General features: G+C 53.4%; 5 protein-coding genes across 5 annotated transcripts; 2 read left to right on the plus strand and 3 right to left on the minus strand.

The window, feature by feature from the left end:
• Positions 1-806: 806 nt before the first annotated feature.
• MIND_01111700 (F-box domain-containing protein) lies at positions 807-2,705 on the minus strand (the record flags this gene model as incomplete). The annotated part of the gene is made up of 4 exons (XM_037367682.1): positions 807-1,290; positions 1,343-1,857; positions 1,909-2,556; positions 2,619-2,705. The coding sequence occupies 4 exons, from the start codon at positions 2,703-2,705 to the stop codon at positions 807-809; spliced, it is 1,734 nt and encodes a 577-aa protein (XP_037217076.1).
• Positions 2,706-3,142: 437 nt separating this feature from the next.
• Positions 3,143-3,528, minus strand: MIND_01111800 (uncharacterized protein; the record flags this gene model as incomplete). The annotated part of the gene is made up of 2 exons (XM_037367683.1): positions 3,143-3,362; positions 3,416-3,528. The coding sequence occupies 2 exons, from the start codon at positions 3,526-3,528 to the stop codon at positions 3,143-3,145; spliced, it is 333 nt and encodes a 110-aa protein (XP_037217077.1).
• Positions 3,529-4,173: 645 nt separating this feature from the next.
• On the plus strand, positions 4,174-6,113 carry MIND_01111900 (F-box domain-containing protein; the record flags this gene model as incomplete). Its single annotated transcript, XM_037367684.1, has 5 exons — positions 4,174-4,260; positions 4,312-4,974; positions 5,024-5,571; positions 5,622-6,012; positions 6,060-6,113. The coding sequence occupies 5 exons, from the start codon at positions 4,174-4,176 to the stop codon at positions 6,111-6,113; spliced, it is 1,743 nt and encodes a 580-aa protein (XP_037217078.1).
• Positions 6,114-12,271: 6,158 nt separating this feature from the next.
• On the minus strand, positions 12,272-13,601 carry MIND_01112100 (uncharacterized protein; the record flags this gene model as incomplete). Its single annotated transcript, XM_037367685.1, has 7 exons — positions 12,272-12,562; positions 12,612-12,946; positions 12,995-13,073; positions 13,118-13,167; positions 13,215-13,263; positions 13,312-13,469; positions 13,523-13,601. The coding sequence occupies 7 exons, from the start codon at positions 13,599-13,601 to the stop codon at positions 12,272-12,274; spliced, it is 1,041 nt and encodes a 346-aa protein (XP_037217079.1).
• A 2,327-nt stretch (positions 13,602-15,928) lies between these two features.
• MIND_01112200 (Lon protease-like protein, mitochondrial) lies at positions 15,929-19,653 on the plus strand (the record flags this gene model as incomplete). The annotated part of the gene is made up of 8 exons (XM_037367686.1): positions 15,929-17,440; positions 17,493-17,661; positions 17,710-17,902; positions 17,950-18,117; positions 18,167-18,452; positions 18,505-18,960; positions 19,008-19,323; positions 19,370-19,653. 8 exons carry the CDS (start codon positions 15,929-15,931, stop codon positions 19,651-19,653), a joined length of 3,384 nt encoding a protein of 1,127 aa, XP_037217080.1.
• Between the last annotated feature and the right edge of the window lie 167 nt (positions 19,654-19,820).

Genomic DNA, 19,820 nt, shown 5'->3' on the forward strand with positions numbered 1-19,820 from the left:
CGGCACTGTCGCTCGCTGGCTCAGACATGCAAACTTGGTTGCCGATGGATATGACAACCTTGACCCACTTCTGGAGGAGCCGCTCAATGCCCTCGAACAAGCGCTTTCCGAAGACCAACCTGATTTAGAGGTGGGAGAGGTGTTGGTGCGAGTTCATAGCATTGGAAACGCCCTGCTCAGAACACTTGTTGTTCAATATGAGCTCAATGAGCCCTACAATCTCAACGGCGACACATTCCTCGATATTCAGCAGCCAGCCTACGGCCTACCTCCAGTTTTGTTTGAGCCACCTGACTATGCCGAGGCGGCTATGGCCATGCTTCGCTCGCTCACACCACATGAACTTTCACACAAAAGGTATTGGGATGCCGAACGCTTTGCTGATAATATTGATAATAGCTTGCGTACACACTTCGTGGGTCCCAATGGATATCAGCCAAGGATCTACACCCGTCGACTTCAATCCGATAGCTATCCTGCTCCTCCAATCCCACTAACCGTCAATATCACCCGCGAAGTTCCTGTTTCCGCCGAGCAAAACATCGAGCAGAGCCCTGAAGTTGCCGCCGAGCGACCAGACTCAGAGTTGCATGCAAGCAGCTTGAAGCGTGTTCGCACCCCATCGCCCGTGTCAGAGGACCTTGAAGCACCAGAGGAATTGGTGAGGAGGGTGTTGAAGCGACGCAAAGTCAAGGGGAAGCGTCATCGTGGGCAAAACAAGTCGAAAAAGTAGTCAATAAAGCTGTTACCTTAAGTAGTATGGATGGGCGGCGTACCTTGCTTTGGGCGGCAGTGTGGTGGAGCACTCAAGACCTGAGGCGGCAGTCGATGAAATACTTGAGGCGGCAGTCGACGACACGCGGGCGGCAGCCTGTCACGCTTGGGCGGCTGTACCTGAGGGGCGGCGGCACTGGGGCGGCAGCCAGGCGGCGTGGGCGGCGATTTATCCCATACCCAACAGGAAGGACATCGTACTCGGGCTGTGGATCACCCTCCGGAGGAACGATGCAGTTGTGGATTTCGCGATAGGGTAGGGTAGAGCGTAGCCGATGCTCAAATAAGCCAACAGTGATGCCGCGAGTAACTCGACTTGGGTGGAAGCGGCCAGACAGGTCCCAGTGGCCTTTTTCGTAGCCGTCGGGCGTGGTGACTCGAATTTGGAGCTCGCTGACACCGTGACTTGCGTCTTCGTATGCAGGATTGAAGTCTAACAGACAAAAGCCCGTGTATAGTAGAGGAAGGTGTGTTGTGTCAGCGGTCGCAAATATCATCTTCTCGCCATGAATGTGTCTAGCATGCGCAGTGAGTGAATCAGCAGCAGAGAAGTGCGTAGTTTATTCACCGGGCCCACGAGCCATCCATCTCGCTAGCATGGAAAATGCGCGTCTGGTTAGGTCCCCATTCATCCCATGCCTTCACCACGAGCGGCCTCTCTGTTTCCGGTTCCGCGAGCACTTGCGTGAATGTGCGAATATGGATAACCAGGCGGATTCCGAACTTGCTACCGGCATTGGGCACTTCATCCAAGGGGCGGTACCAGACGACGAGCGAAATAATGCGGCGGTCATTCGATTGGAGGTGTGGACTCGCAGGCGTATGTTGTTTCCGAAAGGGGCCAGCCATGGTCTGTGTGTGCCTGGGCAGCGCTCCGGATAGGCGCGCAACGGGGGGTAAAGCGAAAATGGCGACGTGGGCGACTACTTGGTCGTCGTCCGACATCTGATATAGCCGGATACTGCCTCCGTTATGGTGGGGCAGCCCAGGCTCGTTCTGGCAGATGAGGAGAAAGGAATGCGGGTCCAGCATGAAACATTCCAGGACTATAAGTTCGGAATACAGTGGGTCTTGGTGGAAAGCCTGATGATGGACGTGTCAGCACAGAATGTCAAGGACGAGGGCGGCACTTACAAAGGAGCGCATCAATGTTGATTTCACCCAATTTACGAGAGAAAGGCGGCAGGTGTGCATGAACCATATAGCCACGACATCGTCAAGAATTTGAAGGGTGATATGCGGCCGGTTGGGTGGAGCTTCGAATGGAGAGACAGGCGAGAATGGCAGTGTCTTGAGAGCGGCACGAGGATGACGACGGTTTGGATATGAGAGTTGTCTGACATCCAGAGCCCAGCTCGTCGAGGAGTCAGGAAGTGAGGTAAGACGGTGAAGTATTACCAGGAGATCCTGTCCAAGGTCGATTGTAAAGTTCTGGAAATTGAACGGTGTAATTCCCGTAGATCTGATGTACGGCTGGTTTGCAGGCCTAGGACCCGAAGGTAAGGGAAGGATATAGAGCTTGTCGACCTGTTGGTCTCGCAGGGCAAGCAGGCCGTCAACAAGCTCGTAGGTTTGGCATTTTCGCAGTGATTGCATCTGAACTGTTAATTGTGCGCTCCATTGGAGATTGTGCCAGGCTGTCCGGCGTGTGGACAGGCGATTCATGCATTCCACAGAAGTTGACTGTCCATTATCGCCGCGAAGCAGTCCGTCGCGCCATAGTTCAATCATATATTGTAGCTCTGCCGAGTGCTTCACCACCGCAGACCAGAATCGGCAAACCTACATAAAATTTCCACTCAGAGTCAGCTGTAGCATCTCGAGCCTTCTGAATAGTCACTGACCATTCGTGAAGCAATTACATCTCGAGGGTCCGCCCAACCAAGCACCGAAGCGAGCAGCTCTGGAGGCAGAGAGCCCCCACGATCCATGTCCACAACAATGGACGTGTGAAGACAAGAACGATGAGCAGGTACGAGTGGCAGTGCAAATCAAGTCCGAATGGATAAGTCGTTTCTTTTTCGAAGGGCAGGTTGGATACCAGGCATTCAAGTGGGGACCGTCTTTAAGAAAAGGGGAAGAGAGTAAATATCTTTGGGAAACTTGAATAACAAGGGAGTTAGGGAAGACGGTAAACGAGGAGGAAAAACAGTGGAATACGGTACAAAATGAAAAGCGAAGAGAACGAACGTAAACATTCAGAACCACCAGTGAGTTGCCTCTCGGTTTCTTCACACTTCTTCCACACCAGTGTGAAATCCTGGGACGCCATTTTTCTTGGCTTCGAGCAGAAATCACATGGCGAGAATAACGACGAGATGGAAGAGGTAGGGTTAAAACTGGGTCCCGCGTAGACATGGCGCGACTGTCAGTGCACCCAGCCGGCCTTGCTTTTCACTAAAAGCATAGATTCGGCGAGCGACTGGCTCTCCTCCGGGAGTCGGACTGTGACGGGAATGTCGGGAGGAAGGTATGATAGATGGAGGCGGGGGTTTTCGATGACGAGAGCATTCGCAAAGAAGGAGAGCTTGGGTTGGCCAGCTGAGAACGCCGGAGAATGTTCCTTGCATGGGCACCGTTTATCGCATCTGGCCTCCAATACTGCTCAATGAAACCTCAAAAGTGACAGGCAAGCACGCACACACCAGTTTTCCAAGCCCGCATATTGAGTCTGAGGCCCCCTGTTGGCGACCAACAACGTAATTCACCAGAAGCTCCAATGGGAGTCTCCCGATACCCATTCGCTATATCCATGACATTTCTTTGGAGGGTTTGGTCATCGGTGCGCTTGCACGATGGTCTGAGGCTTTTCTCTCGAGATACACGGCGCAGAGACCACAGAATTGGTGTGCTTTCATAGGTTTTGCGCTAGTATTCGAGAGTCAGAAGCTGTGATACATTCAGGACACGGTCCACGCACCTAAAGTCTTCCGACCAGCTTGCCATGGCGGTTTCGCCGTCAACAGGGCATTAGATTGCTCCAGCTGTAGTTGTAGTAGTCCTATTATAGAGAGTTAGTTCCGAGAATGGGGTTCTGAAAAGCTATACCAAAGAGACGCTGTTGAGCGGCAACACAGATATGACGGGCTCAGGCAGGATTACGCCGTATGCGAAGGTGTGAGGACGCGAGTACTGGACCGTGTCGATTGTGTGCTGGGATGCAGCCATCGAGATTCGAGAAACTGAAAACATGACGGATGAGGCCTGAGAGAAGTGCAGTTGATCCGGTGCACGTGCCCAGCTTGGTCTTAACGTCAGTCCCCTCACCTTTCTGTTCCATCTCAACGACGGTTACTGGCCCACCTCCCCCCACACTGTATGCACAACGCGAGGCTTTGCTCGAAACATTAACTAACGGTGGCTCTTTGTGTCTCTTCACGTTCTCTTTCAGTTCGCGCTATGGACCGTTGGTCTCCTCTTCCTCCCGAGCTCTTGACCGCGGTACTCCGCGACTCTCACCCACGGGATGTAATTTCTTCGAAACTCGTGAGTCATTTTCAGCCCCAAGCACCTGCGGAGCTAACCAAAACTTACCAGGTTTGTCGATTCTGGTGTCAAGTCATAAACCAGTCAGCAGAACTACAATATGCGATCGAGCTATGGCGGGACGGTCGGCTTCGCGGTACGACTGGGAAAGCGACCTCCACAGAATCTCTGGCCCAACTGCTTGCTCGTCGAAAGGCATGGCAGAACCTCGACTGGTGCTCTCAAACGAGGGCCCCAATCCAATCGCTACACCATTGCGGCGCGCATGTGCTTACTCAAGGTCTTCTCGCCGTTCGAGACATACGAGCGGACAAGCTCTACACGCTTCCACTACCTTCTAGTACGGATCCGGATGGCATTCACTGCCCCAAAGTCGGAGAGACATTCGTTATGGGCATCGCTCCGCAACACTTCTACGACTTCGAGATTGATTCAGGGCAAGATCTCCTCGTCGTACTCTATGCGGAACCGAACTCACCGAGTCCATTAACAGGCTGGGGCTTGGATGCGAGACAGCTATCGCGGCCTGCCCAGCGCCACCCACAGGCGATGCACGCCCAATTGATATTCGCACGGGCTGCCGCTTCAGAAAATATTTGGGACACACCTGTGGTTGCTCTGCAAATAGTTGACAACATCGTTGCTGTCTTCTTCTCCCGTTCTTGCCGTCTCTTCGTCGTCGATTGGCGCAAATCTACGGTGGTGCTGTCAATCGTAAGAGTTGTCGTATTCGTTTGCTGTTTGCTCAACGTAAACTCTTCAGGCGTTCCACCAAGAGCCGCTCTTTTGTACCTTGGGCGTGGTTGAATGCTTTGTTCTAGATCCGAGCTCTTTCCTCCTCGTCTGTCGCGGCGAACCTTTCTCGAGCATTTCCATAGCAGGAAGCATCCGCCTTTACACATTCGAACCGACGTATTCCTTCTCCCCGCTCGGCATTACCCCGAACGCTACTGCCATTGCCATCTTCGCCCTGCCTCTGACCGCGCCACAACTGTGTTGGGGTCCAGTTAATGTCGCCTCGAGCGCTGGACCTTTTACAACCCACCATGCCCCGTCCAGGCCTCATTTCCAGTCGCTTGACCGCCGCATCATTACATTCACGATCGCCTATGGCGGCGCGTTCGACACGGAGCCGCACCCAGAGGCGCTGATTTGCCTGGTTGTCCATATACGAATATTCTTGCAGATGCTCCAACAATACCGGAGGGCACCCGATAACCACGTCGCGAGCACTAAGCCATGGGCGGAATGGGGTCCGATGCATACTCGTCTGTTCCCCGGAATGGATTTGGAGGGCTTTGTCCCCGGCAGGTAAGTTGTGCTGCATGGATCCGCCAGCGATAGTTGTTGACCAAGTGCAGCCGACACGTTTCCGGCGAAAAGATGGTAAGCACAACTGTTGCCGATGCCCGCATCCAAGTTCGAGTTTTCGACTTTGGTCCTTTGGTTGATGGCCAGACCAATGATGAGGCTCAACCTAATTTCTGTGTCCTGCATGACACGGCCAGCGAGCTGCAAATCACGCTGACAGTTGCCGCACCGTCACCCGAGGAGCACAGTTTCGCCGGTGACTGGCCAGCCGCATCAGACCTTGCCACTGAGATTGGCTTGTTCAAGGAGCCGGTGTGTTCTGCTCTGCCTTACCGCGAAGTTCGGAGACACGTTCCGCCTCCGGAAGACGACCCCCAGCTGGAGTATGGGGTTTTCAGCATGAATGACGACCACATCCTTGCAACGGAGGCCGTTCGCGGGGTACGCTTGCTTGTCTTCTTGATGTTATTGATGACGGTATTGGACAGGCGCTGAATGGACTCGAATTCAAGGATGAGATCACGATTTGGACGATGTATTGAGAATATTGAAGGCGATATAGATTTGTAGGTTTCACGGCTCGAAAGCGGAAGTACATGGCACAAAGGGGATAGGGATAGGGATAGGGGGGAGGAACAGGAACGAAACTGGGAAAGTAATGGTATTGCTCATGTATTGCTATGATATAAGCGACGAACTAGTCCAGTGTGGGAAGACACTAACACATTGACATCAGTATTTGTGAAGGAACAGAGCTTGAAAATCGGATAACGAGTACAAAGTCAGTCGTTGTCGAAAGAGAGAGGTTGCAGGAGCTCAGGAGGAAGAGGGGACCACTGACGGTCCATAGCGCGAACTTGAAAGAGAAGGTGAAGAGACACGAAGTGACACCGCCTTAGTTAATGTTTTGAGAAAAGCCTCGTGTTGTGCGGCCTACAGTGTGGGTGGAGATGGGCCAGTGACCGCCGTTGAGATGGAACAGAAAGGTGAGGGGACTGTTGGGGGACTGACGCTAAGACCAAGCTGGGCACGTGCACCCGATCAACTACACTTCTCCCCCTTATCCGTCATGGTTTTAGTTTCTCAATGGCTACAATCCCAGCAACACAGCCGACGCCGTCCAGTACTCGGGTTCTCACACCGTAGCATACGGCGCTGTCCAAGCCCGTCATATCTGTGTTACCGCTCAACAGCGTTTCTTTGGTATAGCTTTTCAGAACCCCACTCTCGGAAATAACTTTATGATAGGACTACTAGAACTACAGCTGGAGCAAGTCAATACCTTGTTGACGACGGAAACCACAATGGCCAGGTGGCTTTCGGTGGGAAGACTTTAGGTGTGTGGACGGTGTCCTGAATGTATCACAGCTTCTGACTCTCGAATACTAGCGCAAGAATTGTGAAAGCACACCAATTCTGTGGTCTCTGCGCCGTATACTCTAAGAGCAAAGCCTCCGCCATCGCGCAAGCGCACAGATGACCAAACGCTCGAAGAAATGTTGTGGATATGGCGAATGGGTATCGGGAGACTCCCAATGGAGCTTCTAAGTTCTGGTGTATTACGTCTGTTGGTCGCCAACAGGAAGGCATTAGCGGTGGGGATTCAGACTCACTATGCAGGCTGGGAAAACGGGTGCGTGCTTGCCTGTCCGTTTTGAGATTTCATTGAGCAGTATTGAAAGCCAGATGCGATAAACGATGCCCATGCAAGGGAACATTTTCCGGCGTCTTCAGCTGGCCAACCCAAGTCTCTCCTTCTTCGCGAATACTCTCCCTCGTCATCGAAAACTCTCACCTCCATCTACCATACCATCCTCCCGGCATCCTCGTCGCGGTCTGACTCCTGGGTAGGATCGAGTCGCTCGCCGAATCTATGCTTACAGTGAAAAGCAAGACCAACTGGATGCACTGACAGTCGCGCCGTGTCTACACGGGAAACAATTTTGACACGACATCTTCCATCCCGTCGTTATTCTCGCCATATGCATTCTGCTCGAAGCCAAGAAAAACGGCGTCCCAGGATTTAGCACTGGCTTGGAAGAAGGGGTGAAGATTCAAGAAACCGAGGGGTAACTCACTGGTGGTCCTGAATGTTTACATTCATTCTCTTCGCTTTTCATTTTGTACCGCATTTCACCCGTATTTCACGTACACTCGCTCGTTATACAGGTTTCCTCAAATACTTGCTCTCTTCCCTTATCTCAAAGACGATAGTCTCTACTTGAATGCTTGGTATCCAACCCACCGCGAAGTTTTCTGATTCGCTATAGCTGAGGCCCTCAGGCTGCATCCACTTCCCGCCCTCTCACCGCTTTCATTCGCATAGCGTCATAAGCCCGAGGCCACAAGTTCGGTGTCTTTGGACTCTCGGACCGACGGAGGTGCCAAACAGGCTGTTCGAATTCGAAAGCTATTCAACTTGAAAAAAAAGGTCTTTACAAGTTTGACACTGCCGTCCATCTCCTCTCCATTCGGCTTGGATTTCAAGCCGGCAACACTCTACCCCGTAAGAGCTATTGCATGCGTTAAGTTCCGCTTACAAGCAAGTTACAGTGCAACGGCCCGGGACTTTCGTTTTCGGCTTTTCGTGGTCCGTGGAGTGACTGGAGTCCTTCGTGTAAAGCCATGTTGAGTCAAGCCGATGAACTAAAATAGCCCGGGAGGGTGTACTTGAAATTGAATGAGGAGACGGCCCGTCTCTAATGATAAACCAGTGTCCCCGCGGCCGCTGCGATCCGGGTTCAACAGCAACTGCGATTCCGATCAGGATCGACTTCTCATCGGAAACAAGCAACAGGCCATCCGAATATGACTCGCGGCTTCTCATGATCAGCAACAGCGCTATAGTACGATAACTTTCTGATTCACACAAACGTGGATTCAGGAGACTCCGAGTCAAGTGTCCTGTTATCGCCCTGCCCGCGTACGAGGATATCATTTCCCCGTAGGCGCTTGACGGTTCGACGCGGCTGGATTCCTGCAGTTGAGATGATCTGACCCGGGTACGCCGGTGGACGGCCGTTGTGTGGAGCCAGTATCGCAGACGCGGCCGCTGTCCATGCAAGGACTGTAAACAACAGGTGCGAGGGCAGGTGGGCAGCGTCGGGTACGCGGTCATTTCACGGGCAATCGACGTCAACAGACTCCCAAATTTGGATGCGGATGGGAACGACTGGCGCCTAATGTCAAGATCTTCGCTTGTACTGCCTCTTTGTGGGTCCATGTGTGAACTTGGAGATAGCGATAGATGAAAACGCGGTTTCGCCACTCATACTAGGCAATTCAGAACTCGAGTGCCCTTCTAAACCAAAGGTTTCTATGTCTAGCTATCGCTCATTGTCCACAGTCAGATTTGGGCAGGTTGTTTGTTGAGGCACCGGTTGATTGTCCTCACGCAGCTTCCATTACTATCAAGCACGCCACGAGTCATGCGACAACCGTGGATCGCGCTTGTCCCATTGCAGAGAGCTGCACATCCTACAACGCCACTTATCACTCCAAAACGGACTAAAGTCTATTTTTTCACGCTGATGTCGGCCCAATACGGGCATAGACGCCGTCACGTCACCTCCTCGTTTTCGCTTTTTGCCCGCTCCACAGCCTTCATCGAATGTGCTTGGGTCCTGACCTTCAAAGGCCCTTGCTTCTTACCCCGAAGCTCTGACAATCAAAGCCGTGCTTGTGGACAGTCTTAAGCCAGACAGTCCCCCCTCCCGCCAGATCAACCACGCCCCAAACACGAGGCGGCAGCTGCTGTGCTGCACTTATATCGGACGAGTCGGCGAAGGGTTTTGCTCGGGTAAGAGGTGCGTAGTCCTTTTGGTCCGTGCCACATTCATAAACGACGCGTAGCAGTTAATGCTTGGTCGCTTTCACATCCATGTCCGTTCTCCCTCCCCAATGGCCGCCCACTCCCCCCGCCCTGGTATGGCTTTAGCGCTCTCGCCGCGCCAGCCATTCCTACATTCAGCCCCCCACACTCACCCACACCTCATGGTCACTCGGGTTTCTCAGCAATGGGCCACCCGATGGCTATCCAGCACCGTTATTCTCCTCCGTCTTCGTCCTCTCCCTTTGGCAGTATACCTCCCAAAAACATGCGCGCTCTCGACAGAGACGCTTTACACGGAGTCCTCGAGTTCTTCTCCACCAGAATACCCATCCACTTCGGTACCATCCGCCCCATCCGGCTCGTCATCCATGGTGGCGCAGTTATGCTCCTCAATGCAGAGCTCAATCAATTAGCAGTCACCACCGCTGCCACCGACGCCCATTCCGCGCGACAACGCTCCACTACCCGTGACATAGACTGCATCCTTCGCACTTTTGCTTCCGAGTGGGCCAGTTATGGTGTCCATGATGGCTCGCAACGGCTGAAGCAATGCATCCTCGAAACCGCCGCCCAGTTCGGCTTGGGCGCGGACTGGATGAATAGCGATGCAGATGTTGCTCTGCCAATGGCCACAAAGTGAGTCATTACCTCGACGTTGTCACCGTGTCGCCGACTGATAATCTTTTCCAGTCCTGCGACCGGGGCACTGTACGACCCGATACATTCTGCGTCAATGCAATCTGCCGACTCTCTCACTGTTTTCGTGTCGCAGAATGGCATGCTACACTTAGGTATGGCTTCCTTGATCCCCGTTCTCTGATCTGAAGTATTTTATGGCAGTGAGCGTAACGCCCTACTGGACTGTGGCGCTGAAGATGGTCCGCTTCAATGCTGCTGATAGGGAAGACATATGCATTCTTCTTCGTTTGGGGATCCGCGCTCGCGGGATTCATTGGACGCCTGCTCGGCTTGAGCTGTGGCTGTTAGGTCAAGCTTGGGCTATGGGCTATACGGGTTATGACCCGCAGCGCATAGCAACGATGCGGAAGCGCATGGTCGAGGTCGTTGACGAGGTCAATCGCTGGGACCCGGAGGCCGTGATGGACGATGGGAGGGGCGGATTTTTGCCGCTTAGACCGAGCAGCAGCGCTTCTGGGGTATACCAGCCGAGAGTGGCCTCACCATTCTACTCTCCTCAAGCTTATGCACCACCATTTGTTCCTCAGCAACAACAACAGCCGCCTGTTGTTCCCGAGCCATCCTCGTCGCGACGACACAAAAAGGACAAGAAGAGGAAGGAGACGACAACGGCAACGACGGCCGTTACTACTTGGCCCAATGCTTGGACAAGTATGTCTTCACCATACGGCAACCCATATGCTTCTACTTCGAATGTTACGCCATATATTCCGCCACCATCTTCGACCTGGGACCCGAGGGAGCCAGCTCGATGGGCAGAGAATGTGAGGCGAGCGGCGGAGAAGGAGAAGCGGAACGGGCGGATGGCTTCGTGGCTCCCATTCAAACGGCGGTCAAAAGATGCGCAGGAGGAGCTCGAGCAATGGGAGAATATCGGTGACAATGAGAGCTTGTCGTCTGGGTCCGACTCTGACTCCACCGATGGAGAAGAGTCTTGGTTGGAGGAGAGACGACGAACGTGGGGCACTTCTGGCCGCTTGCCGCGTCAACGAAGGAGGAGAACGAGGACTCCGGTTAGGACGGAAACTGCGGCTTCAGACGCGAGTTTTGTCCGGATGGATGCTGGCTCGACTCCTATGCCCATGCCGCAGCCATTTATTCCTGGTATCCAGAACAGCATTGCGTCGTTCATGTCTGGCGGGATGGATCGCGAGCCGGAGCCAACGAGGTCGCCAACGCCGAGAAGACACACGAGGGCGTTGACGGCGACGACTTCTGCACCACTCATTCCTGTTTCGAAGACCCCGGCTCCTTACGTACCTCCCCCCATGACTTCTCCCCGCTCTCTTGCCCATTCCCGCTCAATGTCAGAGCTTTCGCTCCCGCTGCTACAGCCGCACTACCAGCCTCCGCAGCGACACACGCTGCCGGTCCCGCTGCCTCCGCGGGTGCATCCGAATAACCCGTGGACGTATTGGAATCAACAACAAATACAGCGTGCTCAAGCGGCTATCTCTCCACCGGTGCATGACCGTGCTCCACCGCCCTCTGGCATCAATGGGCCCAGCGTTGACCATGTCGCGGGGCGAATGGGCCGGCTGGGCTTGTACGGATGACCCCGATATGTCGCGCTAGCTAGCGGTGCCGGTGGGGGGGCGAAGACGAGCGAGTGGTGCTTTCTCTTGGTTGTTTTTCTTTCGTCCCGCTTCGTGCCTCGCATTTTACCCCCCTTTCTTCTCTTTCTGGATACCAAACGAATTACTTATGACCACGCTATCTATGACTTGTACCATGCCTTTTCTTCACGTCTGCACGAAAAAGTTTACTTAGATATTGTAGCTACGATAATAGCTTGCCGTTGAGCATTGTACTTTAGTTATTTAGACACTGGCTACCTACGAATGTGAATGTACTCTGACTGGAAGTTGTCTGATGACAAGGTGCAGGCTAGGGCCTTCAAATTATCTTTGGCAGCAACTTTTTTGATTATGCTGGACTGTGAGCGTAGGTCCTCCGACTGAAAATGTTATGCAGACAACCAGCCCCAATAGCACGTCCTAGAAAATGGTCATATAGTACTACTTGGTCGGAGATACGAATGGTATTTTATTCCAAATGAACTAGGTATTGTGAATGCTAACGAGTACGAGTACAAAATGCGGCAAAAGTCTATAACGAAAGCCAGAAAAAAGAAGCCCCAAGTAAGAGAAAAAAGTCCATCTACTGATTCTACACATCCACGCTCTTGCGCTCGGCAACGCTGAACGTTAGCGACGGCAAGCGCAGCTCGATCTGCCCATCTTTGTCGCCGTCCTTCTCCCGGCCTGCCTGCCCGGACATCTCGACATCGGTGTTGGTGGTGCCCGTGAGCCGGGACTCGGCGGGTGTTGCCCGTCTTCTCGCGTTGTTTTGGGCGCCGATAAAGTGGAGCGTGTTAACAGCGGACTCGCCGCGGGCGGTTGTTTGGGGGAGGTGCGAGCCGAGGCCAACGCGGACGATGATCATCGTCGGGGAGATGCCCTGCAGAGAAGTGATGAGCGAAAAGCAGACTCAAGACGGCGCTGCCTACGTAGACTTGGGTCGCTATTGGCACGAGGATGGCCTGGGCGGGGTGGGCGATGGCAAACAGGACGACAAAGACGAATTGGACGAGGAGGAAGAGCAGGCCGGCCTCGACGATGATGCCGATCGCGCGCTGGATGGCGGTGTCCGTGTAGGTGATCCCGTGCCGCCGGTTTTCGCGGGTGATGTAGTAGATGCGGGAGACGATGAGTGAGGAGACGGTGAAGTTGAGGATGAGCGACATGGCGAAAGCGGCGTCGCCGACGGGAACGATTTCGGCGGGGGCTTGTGGGGAGCTCGGGTTGATGGTGAGAACAAGCCCAATGAGACCGACACCGCAGCCTTGAAAAGAGCTTAATAGCGATTATGGTTGGATGGAGTTCCGCTTACCAACAGCAGCGAGGGCGATGAGGATGGGGACGATGACAATCCATTTGTTGCGGCCCCAGACGAGGTAACAGCGGTAAATCTACCGCCAGTCAATACAAGGCAGGGAAATAGAGCATGACGCACGAGGATGAGCTGACTGCAAAAGTCTGTGATGCTGAAAAGCATATCGGCGCCTGAAAGCAGCATTGAGAACGAGCAGGAGTTGGAGACAAAAAGTTACCGGCAAGGAGGTTGGTCTCTTCGGAGATGTGAGGTCGGGGATGGACCATCTGTCGTCATTCGGCTTGGGTAACTCGTCGAGACAGAACAAGACGCACCAGCCCGTTGTAAACGTTGTTGAAATTGAGCCCGAAATGTGTCGTGCAGAGGGCAAACATCCAGCACGAGACCAGCAGCATCGTTTTGTTACTAGTACCGGGGGCATTCCTCCTAGTCAGCACCACGACCGCAGACGCGAAGAGGAGAAGGTAAATCCCTGGACGTCAAATTAGCCTCGTTTGAAAGGCAGAATGAAAGGCCATGACGCACCGTAGAAGATGGCCTCGCAGGCAAAGCCGATAAAGGTCGCCTGGTCGGTCGAGACGGTGTCCTTATAATGGTGGGGCATCGCCGCAGACTCTGAGCCGCGAGGGCGGTGGGAGTGGGGGAAGGAAGACCAAGGATGCCCGGGTCATGGCTACGTGGGCTTGGCAACTGGCGAGAAAATCAGGACCCATCAGATTGGTAACCCACATGGCCAACGTCATTCCCCGGAAAGCCGCGGCCAGCATCGGCTACTAAGGAAACTTGGAAGACAACGGGAGGAGTTATTACTTCAAGCTTGAGAGGTTTCTCTACAGCCTGCATCCTCATTGAGCTGTTGGCAACGCAAGCATAGGACGTCTGCGCTACTTACCTGCACGATAAGGAATCATATTAATCCGAAGGAAGTGATTGGTTACTGCCAGTGGGCCTGAGAGTTATTCGGCGTGGTCAAGCGTAGGAAGACGAACTCATACATGGCCGAACACTCTTTTAGATTAGGTTAATGTACTACTAGTATGTTTGGATTAGTACAATAAGTATCTAATCTCGGCGCTCGCAATTTGCAAATCATTGCAAATATGAGGGAGTCCTCTCGTCTCAACACCAACGATTCATCGTTACCTCCGCAGGTGAATCTTCAGCCCGGTATACCTTATCTACCCCCCACTTTTCCAGCCGCTATGGGGGGGGGCTGCCACGCGATAATGATCTCTTGAAAGAGAACGGCTAGATGTAGCACCGTACTAGTAGCGCCATTCGAACTACTAGTAAGAAGGTTATAAAGGACATCAGACAATGCGCAGGGCTAGACAAAGGACGCGCACATAGCTAACGGTAGTGTTGGGTAGGTCGACAGTCACTCCTTCGACTCTGTGAGCTGCAGTGGTGGCGAGACAATGTCCATCAAATGACACGAAACCTAAACCCAGCGATTGAAAGTCCAACAGGACGCTAATTTGAAGACCTGTGTTGTTCACGGTAGATGAACTTTCTGGGAAGGGAGCTTAGCCACCGATGCGATCCGGAACTTGAAAGCGAGTCAGCTCACCATGTTGTCGTGATACAACGACCTCCGAGTCCGCTTCTCCAGAACATCGAGCGACGACTCGGATATCGATGTTGCCGAGTTTGAACAGGACTGCACTAGGACCAGTGAGAAGAAAGAGTGGATGAGCTACTAGTAGAAGCGCCGAACGATAGCATTGTTGGGATGGTTTTGGTCCAGGATGGGTTCGCTCAAGAGTCAAGATGGGAGTAGAAGACAAGTCGCAAAGTTATTCCACAGGAGGAGAGGCCTGGTTTACGGCAAAGCGCACTGTGGCCATAGTTCTTATTCAAGGGCAAAAGCGAAAACTAAACAAAATATAAGCTTCTGTATGCTCGAAATGGGAAATTGAGAGTCATTGACGCACCCTTCTGAATTGTACGACTGATTGATTTATAGGCAAGACCATTTCCCAATTCATTTGAGCAACAGACTCGGAGTGGGTTTCAGAACTGGAATTTATCGAGTTTTCGCAGGGAGAATGAATGCTCATACCAGCCTCCCATTACTCAGCTTCGCGATTTTGGCTGGGGAAGTGGCTAGATGGTCGTGGGGCCCTCCACTGTGGCGAAGACAGTGGAAAATTTGGAGGAGATTGACGATGTAGAGGATCGTGAACGACTTCGGACTCAATGACAACCGCCCTTGCTAGAAGACTGAGAGTCTGAGATAGAATCAAGCGATAAACACCGCACGCACCGCTGAGAAACACGTCTCGCTCTGAAGATGTTGCCTGTTGTAGTCGATCTTTTCAAGTTTGGGCACGGACTTCGTAACAGAGAGCGACTTGTTTTAGAATCAGTAAATGTGAAGATAGCCAAGCCTGAGTTTTAGTTTTTGAGTCCGCCGTCATGGTCCAGATGTTGGCTCTGAGCTTGAATGCAAGCTTTGGCCGTCGAAAATGCTTATAAGATCCAATCTGAAATCCACATGAGCAGAGGTCAGCCGCGGCGGAGGCATAAGTAAAAACCTCACCTTGCGCAAGTAAGAACCCTTGCTAATCAGCACCTGTTGGTGGCTGTTGGATGTTCATAGAGAAAGCACACGGCTTTGGACACTTACGAGACCGCAAGCAGCGAGGCTCCTTCGTTTCCGAGACAGAAAAGGGCAGACAGGTACTTTGCGCCCGAATGCTTTTTCAGTATAAGCTTGTTAGGCGCGAATTAGCGCGAAAGGAAGAGTTTCGGAGGAAAGTGTCCCAAACGGGCAGCTTGCGTCACCAGCGTGACCCCGCGGCTTGGCGGCGATGCCCTCTGACGACTACCACCACCAGCAAAATTTTTCGAGGCTTTGGTACGTGTTTGTTCTGCGTGTGGGTGTGGCTCATGCAGTGTTAGAACGCGAGTATTTAGACTCGCCGGACGATGAATCGACTTGTTTTCAAGGCCGCCCCCAGTTGCGGCCTTGCTTCGTCAGCACTTTGGCGGCCAGCGAGCACGAGCAGGGTCACGCTAGACCTGCTTCGGGGCTCGTTCTCTCACCAATCGCGCTCGAAACGTGGTTTTGCCTCGACGACCACCGTTTTTGCCCAGCCTACGCGTGTAGCGCGTTATCCTCGATGGATAAACGACAAGGGCCACGAGGAAGGCGCGGAGAAGCCACCTGTGAAGACGGAGTCTGAAAACGACGAGGGAAGAGACGAGAGTAGCGGGAGCTCGGGAGAAAGAGACCCCAGTGATTCTTCTTCCAGCTCTGACTCTCCTCCCCCTTCAGACTCGAGCTCAGACCCACCTCCCTCTGCACCCCCTTCATCTAGCTCCCGCTCTCCTCCACCCAACACACTCGCGAAGCAATCCATACCGGAAAACTACCCACTCGTCCTCGCTCTTCCCATTGCTCGTCGACCGCTTTTCCCTGGCTTCTACAAAGCCGTCGTCATTCGAAACCCCGCTGTTGTCGCAGCCGTTAAGGACATGATGCGTCGCGGCCAGCCATATCTTGGCGCTTTCCTCCTCAAAGACGAAAATGCCGACAGCGATATCGTTACGGATTTGGACAGCATCCACAAAGTCGGTGTCTTCGCGCAAATCACAAGCGTATTTGCCGCTGTTGGGAAGCCAGGACCCAATGGAGAGCCGGAGGAAGAAGGGCTGACGGCTGTTCTTTACCCTCATCGCCGAGTTGTCATTAGCGAGCTGCACAAGCCTGGTTTAGCCCAACTTGAGCCGGCTCCAGAGGACCCGCAAAGCGCTGCCGCCCCCGAGAATCCTTCGCCTCCCGCCGAAACTCAGGAAGCTGGTCCAGTGCAAACGTCGTTCCTTCACAATCATCCCATCTCTCTCGCCTCCATCACAAACTTGTCGATATTGCCGTTCGCGAAAGACGCCCCCACTATACGCGCGCTTACCGGCGAGCTCATCAACGTCTTCAAAGACGTTGCGCAGCTAAACCCCATGTTCCGCGACCAAATTACCAACTTCTCGATAAACCAAGTTTCTGCCAATATCTTCGACGAGCCAGATCGTCTGGCCGACTTTGCGGCTGCAGTCAGCTCGGGCTCGGTGCAGGAGCTGCAGGATGTGCTGGAAAGCCTGGACGTGGCGGATAGGCTGCAAAAGGCGCTTTTGGTTTTGAAGAAGGAATTGATCAACGCGCAATTGCAGTCGAAACTCAGTCGCGACGTCGACTCGAAGCTCGCGAAACGCCAACGAGAGTACTATCTCATGGAGCAGCTTAAAAACATCAAGAAGGAGCTGGGCATGGAGAGCGACGGGAAGGACAAGCTACTCGACAAGTTCCGCGAGCGGGCAGCGAAGCTGAAAATGCCGGAGGTTGCGAAGAAAGTGTTTGAGGAGGAGATGAACAAGCTTGCGGGTCTCGAGCCGGCCGCGAGCGAGGCGAATGTGACGAGGAACTACTTGGACTGGATAACTCAGGTATGCTTTCGTTTATCGTGTTTTTATGGCTTTGCTTCTAATAAGTTGATAGATTCCTTGGGGCTCGCATACGCCTGAGAACTTCTCGCTCAAGCATGCTCAGGGAGTTCTTGACGCGGACCATTACGGACTGGCGGATGTCAAGGACCGCATCCTCGAGTTTTTGGCTGTTGGCAAGTTGAGAGGAACTTTGGGGTCAACGACTACAACGTCTTCTGGTGGTATGTCATTGTCTTTTGCTTCCATTACTCTGAAATAACGAGCTTCAGACACTACCACGCCCGCTCCAAATCACCCGAAAGTCCAGGGCAAGATTCTTCTACTTACTGGTCCGCCTGGTGTCGGCAAAACCTCCATTGGCAAATCGATTGCGCGCGCGTTGGGACGACAATTCTTCCGGTTCAGCGTTGGTGGCTTGACCGATATCGCAGAGATCAAGGGTCACCGAAGGACCTACGTTGGGTCGGTGATATACTGGACACTGAACTTGATGCTGACGAACAAGATAGTGCGCTTCCTGGCAAGATTATCCAAGCCCTGAAACGCGTGGGGACGTCTAACCCCCTCGTTCTCATTGACGAGGTCGACAAGATTGGGAGGGGCATCAATGGCGACCCTGCGAGTGCCCTGCTGGAAATGCTGGACCCCGAGCAGAACGACGCGTTTTTGGACCACTAGTGCGTTTATTCCCTGTCTTGGTTATTTTGTCATTCTCAAGCCGCTCAGCATGGACATTCCCGTCGACCTTTCCTCCATCCTTTTCGTCTGTACCGCCAACACCCTCTCTACTATCCCCGCCCCGCTTCTCGACCGGATGGAGGTGATAGAGGTTTCCGGCTACGTGACGGAGGAGAAGTCCGCCATTGCGAGTCGGTATCTTGTCCCGCAGGCCAAGGAGTCGTCTGGTCTTAGTGGGGCCGATGTCGCAATCAGTCCAGAGGCCGTCGCTGTCCTGATTCAGGATTACTGTCGCGAGAGTGGTGTCCGTGGATTGAAGAAAGCCATCGAGAAGGTGTGTCAATTGTTTTTTCACGAAATAGCGTTATACTCATAATTGCTGGAAGATCTATCGCAAAGCGGCACTTAACATCGTTCGCGACCTTGGCGAAGATGTCTTCCCCGAACCCGCTCCAGAAAAACCAGTGAACAATGTAGAATCGACCACGCCTTCGCCAAATGAGCCTTCGACTGTCCCGGTTGACGAAAGCGATTCGGATAGCGACTCAGAAAGCGACTCGGACAGCGACAGCGACACTGAAGCTGCATCACCCAAGCCCCAGTCGCCGACTCCAAGTGAAACGACTGCGCCGGTGACCACGCAGGAACGCAAACCGCTTCCTATTCCCGACACGGTTCATGTCCTCATTACTCCAGAGAATTTGAAGGAGTACATGGGCCCACCGGTTTACCAGAAGGATCGGATGTACGACGACGTGAAGCGGAAGCCTCCACCAGGCGTCAGCACAGGCTTGGGGTACTTGGGCAATGGGAGCGGGGCTGTTATGCCGATTGAGGTTGTGGTATGTGGCCCTGTTCTTTTTAGCTTCGTTGTTTGACGACGATGCAGAGCATGCCTGGTCGCGGCGGGCTCCAGCTTACCGGGAAACTCGGGGAGGTGATCAGGGAAAGTGCGCAGATCGGTCTGAGCTGGGTGAAGAGCCACGCGGACGTGCTTGGCATTACGCCACCAGCTGCCTCGCTGAGCAGTGCAAGCGAGGACGGGAAGGCGCCCGTGACGACAACCGCGTTGCTGCTCGACAATCGCGACATTCATGTGCATATGCCTGAGGGGAGCATCGGGAAGGACGGGCCCAGCGCGGGGACGGCGATTGTGTCTGCGTTTGTGTCGCTGTTCACCAAGACGAGGATTAGCTCTGACATTGGTGGGCGGTTTTGCGTCTTGTTATTTGCTTGCTGAGAATGTTGCAGCTATGACCGGCGAGATTTCTCTCGTTGGCCAGGTCCTCCCCGTTGGCGGGCTGAAGGAGAAGATTCTTGCCGCTCATCGGGCGGGGATCAAGACGATTGTCGCGCCTGCTGCCAACAAGGCGGACATCGAGGAGAATGTGCCGGCGAGTGTGAAGGAGGGCATAAGGCTGGTGTATGTCGAGGATGTGAAGGAGGTGCTGCATGAGGTGTTCAAGGGGGAGCCGATTGTGGAGCGGTGGAAGGAGACGATGCCCCTGGAGCAGGAGGAGGAGGCGAAAAACTGATCTCTCTTTATTTACTCGCATTTATAGACTTGGAAATGCTTTCGAGTTATCGTAACTTACCCACTTGTAGCAATAGATACGAGCAACGACCACCCCTCATTCATTACCTTGCGATTTTGCCTTGCGTTTAAATTTGACATTGAAAACGAGAAGACAGTAGGTAGAAA

This window comes from Mycena indigotica (genome assembly GCF_014461135.1).
Source record: "Mycena indigotica strain 171206Taipei chromosome Unknown Mind.scaff0009, whole genome shotgun sequence".
NCBI lineage: Eukaryota > Fungi > Basidiomycota > Agaricomycetes > Agaricales > Mycenaceae > Mycena > Mycena indigotica.